This window comes from Schistocerca serialis, chromosome 2 (genome assembly GCF_023864345.2).
Source record: "Schistocerca serialis cubense isolate TAMUIC-IGC-003099 chromosome 2, iqSchSeri2.2, whole genome shotgun sequence".
Lineage (NCBI taxonomy): Eukaryota > Metazoa > Arthropoda > Insecta > Orthoptera > Acrididae > Schistocerca > Schistocerca serialis.
The window spans coordinates 734686686-734699597 of record NC_064639.1 but is presented as its reverse complement, the minus strand read 5'-3'; the positions used below and the strand labels follow the sequence as shown (position 1 = coordinate 734699597).

Sequence of the window (12912 nt, the reverse complement as noted above, 5' to 3'; positions counted from 1 at the left end):
GAACTGCGCGACTGCTACGGTCGTAGGTTTGAATCCTGCCTCTGGCATGGATGTGGGTGATGTCCTTAGGTCAGTTACGTTTAAGTAGTTCTAAGTTCTAGGGGACTGATGACCTCAGAAGTTAAGTCCCATAGTGCTCAGAGCCATTTGAACCATTTTATTAGCTCTGTATCACTATTAGAAATGTCAGTGCTCAATACTTAGCCTCATGGAAACTCTACCACTTCTAATGCAACACTGCATTTCCTCTAGTTTCTTTTTTAGGTATGTTGAGAAGCATATAAACATAATTTTAGTAAATTATCAGGGAAAACAGTCAGCCTGATTAGGCAGACTAAAATTCAACTTACTCAAATTAGTACAAAGATGACTACCACATAATTCTGCATTCCTCTTTCCAAATTAGTCCTGCAATTCTCATTAATGTGGTAACTTACATCCTAGAATTTTATTATTAAGGATCATTGTCTTTGAAAGACTAATATGGATCGAAAACTTATTAAGCATCAAAAATCTAGCTGTACAAGTTACATATTTCAACTATGAGGGTGGGTTCAGTAAGTCTGATAAATTTCCACAAAAGAACGGAATATCTTTGTTGTGCCTTCGTGGTTGGTACACTTGATTATTCTGAAGATAATAGAGGGAAACATTCCACGTGGGAAAAATATGTCTAAAAAGAAAGATGATGAAACTTACCAAACAAAAGCGCTGGCAGGTCGATAGACACACAAACAAACACAAACATACACACAAAATTCTAGCTTTCGCAACCAATGGTTGCCTCGTCAGGAAAGAGTAACTCTTTCCTGACGAGGCAACCATTGGTTGCGAAAGCTAGAATTGTGTGTGTATGTTTGTGTTTGTTTGTGTGTCTATCGACCTGCCAGCGCGTTTGTTTGGTAAGTTTCATCATCTTTCTTTTTAGACTGATTATTCTGAAGACTGTATAAAGAATTTCAACAACATACAGCATACAGTTCATTGTTGATAGGTGTCTGAATTGGTCAGCATATCAACTGTGGCTGAAAATGGAGAACACTAAGTTTACGCTGTTATTAAACATTTTCATTTGAAGGGTTGGACTGGCACACAAATAAATACAGAGCTAAGTTCATCTGGACTCTGCACCATCCTTGAGACCATTTACTATTGTATTAATGAATTTCAATGTGGCTGAACAAGCAGCGGAAACAAAGAACACACCGACCATCCAAATCAGATCACCACAAAGGAAATGATTGATAAAATCCACAATATGATGATGCAAGAGCACCAAATAAAAGTTCTTGAGATTGCTGAGACTATATGCATCTCATAATATCCTGCATAGAGAATTGGCTACGAAGAAGCTGTGTGTGAGGTGGGTGCCATGATTACTCATAGTTATCCAAATGTGCATCCAGCACACCATTTCAACATAATGTCTGGTGACCTTTAATCACAGTCAAAGATTTTTTGTGCCCATTTGTGACTGTTGACGATACCTGGCTCCAATTATTACTCATCACAGTCAAAATGGCAGTCAAACCAATGAACAAAGGCTTGTGAAAGTGCACCAAAGAAAGCAAAGATCATGTTGTCAGTGTGGAAAGTGATGGCCACAGGCTTTTCTGATTCCTAAGGAATAACCCTCATTCACTGGAAAAAGGCAGAACCTAATTTGACCCTATTATGCTTCATTATTGGATTGTTTGAAACTTTTGTTGGCTGAAAAATACGATGGTTTGTGTGCAAAAAAGTGCTCTTTCACCAGGATAATGCACCATCTCTTTCATCACTTATTATGAAGGTGCATGAATTGGGCACTTAATTGGTTCTTCATCCACCCTATTCACCAGACTTAGCCCTAAGTTGACTTCTTCCTGTTCCCTAACTTGAAACTTTGACTTGCTGGGAAGACATTTTCATCAAATGAGAAATTAGCGAAACAATGGCAAGAGACTGCTATTTGTTGTTACTTACACTGCTGCTTTCTTTGCTAATGACGAACAAGAACCAAATAATAGACTGCGTATGATAGATGTTCTGAACGAGAGTTTAACTAAAATTTTTCTCCGTTTGAAAATCTCTGCAGATGCCTCTTTTGTACATTACATTCTGCACAGAAATTAGAGTCATCTTAGATATAAAAATATAGTCAGTTGCAGTGCTTCATTTCTGATTGTATCATTATTAGGCATAAGAATAATACGAATATAAACATGACATGATATGTATATTCTTCCGCATTTGCTACTGTCTCACACTAGTTTCGTAGGTTATTGGGTAGACAGGATTTAAATGAGATAGTGTCAAACGAGAGTTTGATGAACCATGGACCTTGCCGTTGGTGGGGAGGCTTGCGTGCCTCAGCGATACAGATGGCCGTACCGTAGGTGCAACCACAACGGAGGGGTATCTGTTGAGAGGCCAGACAAACGTGTGGTTCCTGAAGAGGGGCAGCAGCCTTTTCAGTAGTTGCAGGGGCAACAGTCTGGATGATTGACTGATCTGGCCTTGTAACATTAACCAAAACTGCCTTGCTGTGCTGGTACTGCGAACGGCTGAAAGCAAGGAAAAACTACGGCCGTAATTTTTCCCGAGGACATGCAGCTTTATTGTATGATTAAATGATGATGGCGTCCTCTTGGGTAAAATATTTCGGAGGTAAAATAGTCCCACATTCGGATCTCCGGGCGGGGACTACTCAAGAGGACGTCATTATCAGGAGAAAGAAAACTGGCATTCTACGGATCGGAGTGTGGAATGTCAGATCCCTTAATCGGGCAGGTAGATTAGAAAATTTAAAAAGGGAAATGGATAGGTTAAAGTTAGATATAGTGGGAATTAGTGAAGTTCGGTGGCAGGAGGAACAAGACTTTTGGTCAGGTGATTACAGGGTTATAAATACAAAATCAAATAAGGGTAATGCAGGAGTCGGTTTAATAATGAATAAAAAATAGGAGTGCGGGTTAGCTACTACAAACAACATAGTGAACACATTATTGTGGCCAAGATAGACAACACAAAGCCCATGCCTACTACAGTAGTACAAGTTTATATGCCAACTAGCTCTGCAGATGATGAAGAAATTGATGAAATGTATGACGAGATAAAAGAAATTATTCAGGTAGTGAAGGGAGACGAAAATTTAATAGTCATGGGTGACTGGAATTCGTCAGTAGGAAAAGGGAGAGAAGGAAACATAGTAGGTGAATAAGGATTGGGGGGAAGAAATGAAAGAGGAAGCCGCCTTGTTGAATATTGCACAGAGCATAACTTAATCATAGCGAACAAATGGTTCAAGAATCATAAAAGAAGGTTGTATACCTGGAAGAATCCTGGAGATACTAAAAGGTATCAGATAGATTATATAATGGTAAGACAGAGATTTAGGAATCAGGTTTCAAATTGTAAGACATTTCCAGGGGCAGATGTGGATTCTGACCACAATCTATTGGTTATGAACTGCAGATTGAAACTGAAGAAACTGCAAAAAGGTGGGAATTTAAGGAGATGGGACCTGGATAAACTGAAAGAACCAGGGGTTGTAGAGAGTTTCAGGGAGAGCATAAGGGAACAATTGACAGGAATGGGGGAAAGAAATACAGTAGAAGAAGAATGGATAGCTCTGAGGGATGAAGTAGTGAAGGCAGCAGACGATCAAGTAGGTAAAAAGACGAGGGCTAATAGAAATCCTTGGGTAACAGAAGAAATATTGAATTTAACTGATGAAAGGAGAAAATATAAAAATGCAGTAAATGAAGCAGGCAAAAAGGAATACAAACGTCTCAAAAATGAGATCGACAGGAAGTGCAAAATGGCTAAGCAGGGATGGCTAGAGGACAAATGTAAGGATGTAGAGGCCTGTCTCACTAGGGGTAAGATAGATACTGCCTACAGGAAAATTAAAGAGACCTTTGGAGAGAAGAGAACCACTTGTATGAATATCAAGAGCTCAGATGGCAACCCAATTATAAGCAAAGAAGGGAAGGCAGAAAGGTGGAACGAGTATATAGAGGGTTTATACCAGGCGATGTACTTGAGGACAATATTATGGAAATGCAATAGGATGTAGATGAAGACGAAATGGGAGATAAGGTACTGCGTGAAGAGTTTGACAGAGCACTGAAAGACCTGAGTCGAAACAAGGCCCCAAGAGTAGACAACATTCCATTAGAACTACTGATGGCCTTGGGAGAGCCAGTCATGACAAAACTCTAGCATCTGGTGAGCAAGATGTATGAGACAGGCGAAATACCCTTAGACTTCAAGAAGAACATAATAATTCCAATCCCAAAGAAAGCAGGTGTTGACAGATGTGAAAATTACCGAACTATCAGTTTAATAAGTCACAGCTGCAAAATACTAACGAGAATTCTTTACAGACGAATGGAAAAACTGGTAGAAGCGGACCTCAGGGAAGATCAGTTTGGATTCCGTAGAAATGTTGGAACACGTGAGGCAATACTAACCTTACGACTTATCTTAGAAGAAAGATTAAGAAAAGGCAAACCTACGTTTCTAGCATTTGTAGACTTAGAGAAAGCTTTTGAAAATGTTAACTGGAATACTCTCTTTCAAATTCTGAAGGTGGCAGGGGTAAAATACAGGGAGCGAAAGGCTATTTACAATTTGTACAGAAACCAGATGGCAGTTATAAGAGTCGAGGGGCATGAAAGGGAAGCAGTGGTTGGGAAAGGAGTGAGACAGGGTTGTAGCCTCTCCTCGATGTTATTCAATCTGTATATTGAGCAAGCAGTAAAGGAAACAAAAGAAAAATTCGAAGTAGGTATTAAAATTCATGGAGAAGAAGTAAAAACTTTGAGGTTTCGCCGATGACATTGTAATTCTGTCAGAGACAGCAAAGGACTTGGAAGAGCAGTTGAACGGAATGGACAGTGTCTTGAAAGGAGGATATAAGATGAACATCAACAAAAGCAAAACGAGGATAATGGAATGTAGTCAAATTAAATCGGATGATGCTGAGGAAATTAGATTAGGAAATGAGACACTTAAAGTAGTAAAGGAGTTTTGCTATTTAGGGAGTAAAATAACTGATGATGGTCGAAGTAGAGAGGATATAAAATGTAGACTGGCAGTGGCAAGGAAATCGTTTCTGAAGAAGAGAAATTTGTTAACATTGAGTATTGATTTAAGTGTTAGGAAGTCATTTCTGAAAGTATTTGTATGGAGTGTAGCCATGCATGGAAGTGAAACATGGACGATAACTAGTTTGGACAAGAAGAGAATAGAAGCTTTCGAAATGTCATGCTACAGAAGAATGCTGAAGATAAGGTGGGTAGATCATGTAACCAATGAGGAGGTATTGAATAGAATTGGGGAGAAGAGAAGTTTGTGGCACAACTTGACTAGAAGAAGGGATCGGTTGGTAGGACATGTTTTGAGGCATCAAGGGATCACAAATTTAGCATTGGAGGGCAGCGTGGAGGGTAAAAATCGTAGAGGGAGACCAAGAGATGAATACACTATGCAGATTCAGAAGGATGTAGGTTGCAGTAGGTACTGGGAGATGAAGAAGCTTGCACAGGATAGAGTAGCATGGAGAGCTGCATCAAACCAGTCCCAGGACTGAAAACCACAACAACAACAGCATCAAACACGAAAGAATACATCGCAAAATGTTTATATTCATATTATTCTTATGTTGAAGAGAATACTGCATATGTTTCGCAATTCATAGAAGTTCCTATTAGCAACCATCTCTTCTCACAGGTAGGAAAAAATTCAGAACCTAGAGTTGGCCATATTGACAAACATCCCAAACAATCTTGCCAGTCGGATTTTCGTAGTATATTGAAATTCTGCTACATTCGAAGATGAACAATACGTAATTTGTATTTACTTCATTGGATAATGTATGAAAATGCAGTGTTTGAAACTCGGGGCGGAGAAAAAAGCTTGTCTTCCACCTTTTCTTAAAAAAATTTATTTACTGACGCAGAAATTTTGGCGCCAGTATTTATCTTTGTGCCTACAAAGTATGCCTGTGTAGCGCAACATATATTCGACAGCAGAAGTTAGTTGTGGCAGCACCTACCGACATTTTTCAGAACTTCCGCTTGCTTTGCACTCGATTCTAAGCTGCAGGCGGTTTTTTGGATTATAAAAACCGGAAAAAAGTGTGGCTTAGATTCGAGTAAATATGGTAGTCTTGCCAGTAGGATTTTCATAGTACATTGAAATGCTGCTACATTCAAAGATGAACAACACGGAATTTGTACTTACTTAGTTGAATAATGTATGAAAATGCAGAGGTCGAAACTCGGGGCAGAGAAAAAAGCTCGTATTACAACATTTTTTATTTTTTTATTTATACTGACGCAGAGGTTTTGGCGCCAGTATTTATCTTTGTGCCTGCAAATCATGCCTGTGTAGCGCTACATATATACGACGGCAGAAGTTAGTTGTGGCGACACATACCAACATTTTTCAGAACTTCCGCTTACTTTGCACTCGATTCTAAGCCGCAGGCGGTTTTTTGGATTACAAAAACCGGAAAAAAAGTGCGGCTTAGATTCAAGTAAATACGGTATGTTTATTGAGAGCACTTCTCTCTTTGTCTTTTATTCCTATTCTTTACTATTGTACAAGTTGTAAATTACCCCTCTTTACCTGTAGCTTATGACAATTTTCCTGAGTGTCTGAAGCATCTGCCTCCATTTTACCGTCTCTAACATTTGCTGTGTTGACAAATCCTATGTAAGTGTGCAGATTTTTTGTAATTCTTCCCTAAATTATAAAGCACAATGTCATAACGGCATATCTTCCCTAAAGTCAAATTAATTGTCATACAACACATATCAAATTTCTTTTCCATTTTTCGGTTTATTATTCTTGCAGCTAACTGTACGGCAATTATTGCATTTATCTGCATTTGTTGGCTTCAGGAGTGGCGGGTGATAAGTCCTCTGAAAGTTCAATTGTATGTCCCCAATCTCAGATTCCACATATCAATTTGAATAATCATTTGGTTGCCAATTACTCAAATTATTTAAGAAATTTCACTAGAACGTTTCAAACCTTCCAAAGCTCTGAAAAAGTCACATTCAAATATTGGATCCTGGAAGTCTTCCCAACAGACATTCATTTCTTCTTATATCATGTCGGCAGACAATTCTTTCCAATTGCAGTGGTCTCCAATGTACTCTTTCCACCTATCCATCCTCTTCTCTGAATTTAGTAGTGAATTTCTTTTGCACTCCTAATGTTGACATCCTTGCATCTTCAGTACATCATCACTGGCTTATTAAATAATCTGCTAAAATCCTATTTCAGCAATAGGAAGCAGGAAGTAATTTTGGAAAAGTGGACTGCAAACTGGATGCCCCAGTTGAATAAGGCTAGGAATTACTCATCCTGTGATCTGTCCAATTTCTTTTATGTTGTATTTATTTTTTCTGATTTATGCTAACAGGCCGCCCACACCCACAAACAATTAGTATAAACTTACAAAGTTTCCGTTTACTTGTGCACAAAAAAGGAGAGGGAGTGATGTGGCAGGGAGTAATTATGGAAGAAAATATTGCATTTGCTTACCCATAAGGACTTTGTCTCTTGCATTTTCAAGGTGCTTCATGGAAACAGAATCAGCACCATCAATAGCTGCTCTCAATGCAGCTTGGTTCACCATATTTTCAAGATCTGCTCCTGTGAAACCAGTAGTACCTCGAGCTAACATTTCAACATCAACATCCTTGCTGAGTATACGGCCCAAGTATAGGTCAAGGATTTCCTTACGTCCTACATAATCTGGCACGGGCACCTGAAAACCAAAGAATGTTCCATTTCAAAACATAAGCATTGGAAAAGTCAATCAAAACGCTAGTAAAAATATGTGTTTAATATGTTCCAATCAGCTGTTTTTATTTTTGTTGCTTGGATGCATAATATATTATAGATTTCAGAATTATATAACTCTACCTTCAGACAACCATATGACTGTCCAATCACTCAGTTACTTAATACAGTGAGCATTCAAATGGCGTACACATAAACAATGTATTTTGAAAGCCTACTTTACATGTTCATAGGTAAAAAAGACATTACCAACAGATACTGACATTCATAAACCTGTCTGACAAACTAATGGTGTTATGAAACATGCAAGTCAAGCTTCTAAAAAAACTATACTAAAGTTAAGGTATGTATGTCTAGCTAATGTCTTCTTTAATGATGTTAATAAATCTTTCACAACAGGATTCATAATTGAATTAGTACATGCTTCTAATTACAGTGGGGTCTTACACAATATATCTTCTCTGTAAACGGTGTTCAGTTTCTTCACTGTGTTCCACAGTAGATTGTTTGGACAGTCCTAATGTATCTGTATTGTCTTTCTATAATTCAATCTAATGCACATAATGATTTGAATGAGTTTTGCCATGTGCTAGTTTGATATTACACAACAGCAAGAATATTAAGGGGCACTAACTGTTGACTAACACAAACTTTTGATATGGTTGTTCTACAGCAGCTTGCATGTTAGTGGTTCTTGAACAGTCCAGAGAAGGAGGAACGGGTGAGTTTATGCAAGACAGTTGTAAGTATCTCTATTGTAGTGACATGACTTAACATACTTGTTAACACTATCAATTTGACACACTGATGAGCCAAAACATTATGACCACCTTTTTAATGGTGAAGTTCTTCACTTTTTGGAGAACAATACAGCAGTGATTCTGTGTGGCATGGATCTAACAATTTATTGGTATTTTCCTGAAGATATGTGCCAACAGATGTTTATGCTAATTACAAAATTTCCACAAATCACAGGTTGGTGATTTGTGAGCACAGAGGTGGCACCTGATGGCATCCCAGACATTTGCCATTGGATTCAGATCAGGTGAATTCCATGGCCAAAACATTAATCTATGTTCACCATCAAGTTCCTCCAACCATTGTAGCACAAGTTTGGTACTGTGACACAGTTATCCTGCTGGCAGATGCCATCACCATTGGTGAAGAGGTGCAAGTGGTCCACAATAATGTTCAAGTAGTCCACAGGTGTCATGTTGCCTTCAATTACTACCACAGGTCCTATGGAAACCTGACATTGACTTCACTAACATGAGTCCATTGTGTGGTGGATATTTTGAGCAGCCACTCGCCTGGATGACAGTGTATCTGAAAATGACAATCGACCTACTGTGATAAGAAAGGTAATTCATCCAATCAGGTGAACATGGGAACATGCAGGACTTGCCTGTTACAGAGTCCCATGTTCCACACCGTGCACTGAAAAGTGTGCTCTGAAACACTTGTGTCTGCACCAGCAGACTGATTGATTGGAAAGTTGTAGGGACATCTAAAGATGAGTTATGCAACTCTGCACTCAACAACATATTATATACATAAACAACAAACAGTTGATCGAAACATTTCAAACACATATTAATAATACGAGGGTAAGTCAATTATTATTCGCAAAGTGGTTATAAAATTTTATTGTAATCAAATAGGAAACTTACAAGAACCTTTTCGACATAGTCTTCTTGCGTTTCAACGCAATTGGTCCATCGCTGTACAAGCTTCCTGATGCCCTCATAAAAGAAGATTCTTGGTTGAGCTGCAAGCCAGGAATGCACCGCTTCTTTCACTGCTTCGTCCGAGGCAATTTGATGGCCCCTCAATTCCTGTTTGAGTGGACCAAACCAGTGATAGTCAGAAGGGGCAAGATCGGGACTATATGGAGGATGATCCAGTACTTCAAATTTGAGTTCCTGGAGCTTTTCAGCAGTGTGGGCAGCAGTATGCGGGCGGACATAGTTGTGCAACAACACAACACCTTTTGACAGCAATCCTCGGCATTTGCTTCGAATTGCAGGCTTCAGCCTGGCAGTAAGCATCTCACTGTATCATACACTGTTTAGTGTTGTGCCCCTTTCCCCATAATGTTTCAGTTCTGGACCTTGAGCATCCTAAAAAACTGAAAGCATCAGTTTTCCTGCGGATGGTTGGGTCTTGAACTTTTTCTTACACGGCAAATTTGGATGTTTCCATTCTATACTCTGCCATTTACTCTCGGGCTCATACAGATGGCTCCATGTTTCGTCACCAGTAATGCTCCCATCTAAGAAGTTGTCCCCTTCATTACCATGGCAATCCATATGTTTTTTGCAGATGTCCAAGCGCGTTTGTTTATGCAACTGTGTGAGTTGTTTTGGGACCCATCTTACACAAACTTTATGAGACCCAAGTCTGTTGTGGATGATTTCATAGGCAGAACCATGACTAATTTGCAGACGATGTGCCATTTTGTCAATAATTAATCGTCTGTCTAAGAGAATCATTTCGTGTGAATGCTCCATGGGTTCTTCATTTGTGGCGGTAAATGGTCATCTGGCTCCTTCATCGTGTGTAACACTTATGCAACCATTTCGGAATTTTTCAATCCATTCGTAGACACTCTGTTGTGGCAAAACACTGTTCCTGTACTGTACTGAAAGTCTTCGATGTATTTCGGCCCCTGATAAGCCTTCCAACCAGAAAAAATGGATCACTGAACATTGCTCTTCTTTGGCGCAAATAGACAGTGGGGCATCCATGATTAACGCCACAGCAGCAATAATGAAACTAACCTAACAGCTTGAAATTTGCAAAGATATAACAACAAATAAACAAAGCATGTGTCATCAACATAAAACAACAATACTACCAAAATAAACAAAAACTGAAAGCCCATGCATGCCATTTAGCAAAAAGGATAAAAATTATCAGTAATTTAAACCACTTGTTTCCACAAAGATTTGCTGTCTTATGAACTCCTATATGCAAGCATGAATGTAGAGATTTCAGGAATAAGCCAGTGGGGTGTGACAAATATTCAGTTTATGAGCAATAGTATTCAACCACTTTAACCTTACTTCACATAATTCAACGATATTCAGATCACATGGACAAAACACTAAAAACAACAACACATCTGCATCACTCATAAAATAAAAAATACATTGGACTATGGGTCCTTGTCTTACATTAAAATCATCCATTTAGATCCAGCAATCTGATGATGAGAGGTCTCTCTTTTGAAACACACAACTGAATTATGTAACATTCCATTAAACAATGGTTGAATTCTACCAATTATTTACACTACAGGTTATTACTGTAAAGCATATTAACATCAAATCACGACTAATTCTAATCTACCCACACTGATTTTTTGATCCCACTGCTCTTTTACTCAAGGCCATTTAGGTGGGTCATGTGTTACAGCAATATTTGGCAGCATTAGTGTTGCTGTTGATGTTGCAATGTCGCTGCAGTAGATGGCAATACAGCTAGGCAATATTGTTGATGTTGCAAGTTGTTGCAGATAGCTGCCAAAGTACAGCCAAAGGGCTGCCAGTGTAGCCCACCATGGGTGGAGAACATTTTGTATTGCAGGCCAATAACTATCTCTGTCCTTTGTAAATGCTTCCCTTTCACTCTCACCTTCGTTTCTACTTCTCTTACCAACAGTGACGCATTCATGTGTCTGAAAGAAAACAATATCGATTTGCGTTTGTCTGAAAGTTTGCGTGCATACGTATAGCCATATCTGTTGCAGTTGTTTGTTGTGTACAACAATGGAGAAACCTGGAACTGAATCTTGCTGGGTATCATATTTAATGCTTCGTCACTGCAAATTTACTTTTATTCCTGTGGCATCATTTATTAATGTGATCCATTTTTGGTTATTCATGGTCATCCATGTGTGGGGAATGGTTTTACAACCATAAAATAATGTGGCAGTTTCCCTAGCTTTGCCAACATCACAGAAAAGGCCAAAATTTCTTCCAGAACTTAGTTTATTCAGTAAAGAAATCTTTGGGAGGGTGGGGGGAGGGGGATGAAAGCACAAATGGGGGAGATTGGTCTAATTATGGGTTATTTGCCTATAAACAGGTATTACTACTGCATATTTTAGGAAATGTACCTTGACCCATTGACTAGTTATGAAGTTTTCAGTGACCTAATATTTTTGTTGCCCCTTAAACAACTACATTCACAAAACTACAAATGTCTGTATAATTAAGTGTGATGGAAATGTCCCCTCTTTGTTCTTGTGTTTTCAGATACTGTTAGGAAGAATTCACTGAATCTAATGACCACTGATTTGAATCAAATGTCATATGTCTCATAGCTAATCACAGGGAGTTTTATCATTTACCTTTTCAAGTTTAGTTTCATGACTGATAACACACCACACTGTCTTTGCTGCTGTTAAAATGACATATAGGCAATCAGCTACAAGAAATTTAAGTAATTTTTTGGGGGCAACTGACTATCAGGCACTTACTCCTGACACTAATAATGAAACAGAGAACTATTTTCTACACATTAACATGACCAGAACACAAAATGTAAATTTCTGGAGTATCCTTACAGTTACTTCAACATCAAATCTTCCTGGACGGAGAAGAGCTTTATCTAAATCATCCCTCCTGTTTGTAGCTCCAAGGACTATCACTCCTTCATTCTGATGAAAGCTGCAACAGAGAAAATATGTAGATGTGACAAATTCAAATGCAAAACAAGTAAGGGGGAAACAATAAATCACCCCAAACAGGATAAATTGAAATTATAGCAGAAACTGTCTACTTATTTTGCCCTCTTTCATCCTGTAATTACATATATGGATCGTAAACGGCTTTTTTATCTCCATTTGTCTGAATTTTCTAATACTATCACTGAAGTAAAATATACATCTATAACTTTGGAATGAGCTATTTCTGATGATTTCCAATATTCTACCTTAGATGCACGGGAAATAGTATCAACTGAGAATGGTGACACCATTCTTACATGCTATCGTAAACCTATGGCGTATTCCACTGTTTTGGACAGCACAGTTTGCAGTTGCCAAAATAATGCTGACAGTGCTTGTCGTCTCTACGGCCACAAAAATCAACAAACTGATCTAAC

At 38.6% G+C, this 12912-nt stretch overlaps 1 protein-coding gene across 1 annotated transcript in view; it reads right to left on the bottom strand.

Annotated features, from left to right (window-relative positions):
• Nucleotides 1-12912, bottom strand: part of LOC126457934 (ATP-dependent zinc metalloprotease YME1L-like) — a 108497-nt gene that overhangs the window by 23643 nt on the left and 71942 nt on the right. Inside the window, exons 9-10 of the mRNA XM_050094644.1 lie at nucleotides 12374-12476; nucleotides 7543-7768 (exon numbers count right to left, since the gene is read on the bottom strand). Of these exons, the coding sequence (XP_049950601.1) occupies nucleotides 7543-7768; nucleotides 12374-12476 (329 nt within the window). The remainder of the gene's footprint in view (nucleotides 1-7542; nucleotides 7769-12373; nucleotides 12477-12912) is intronic.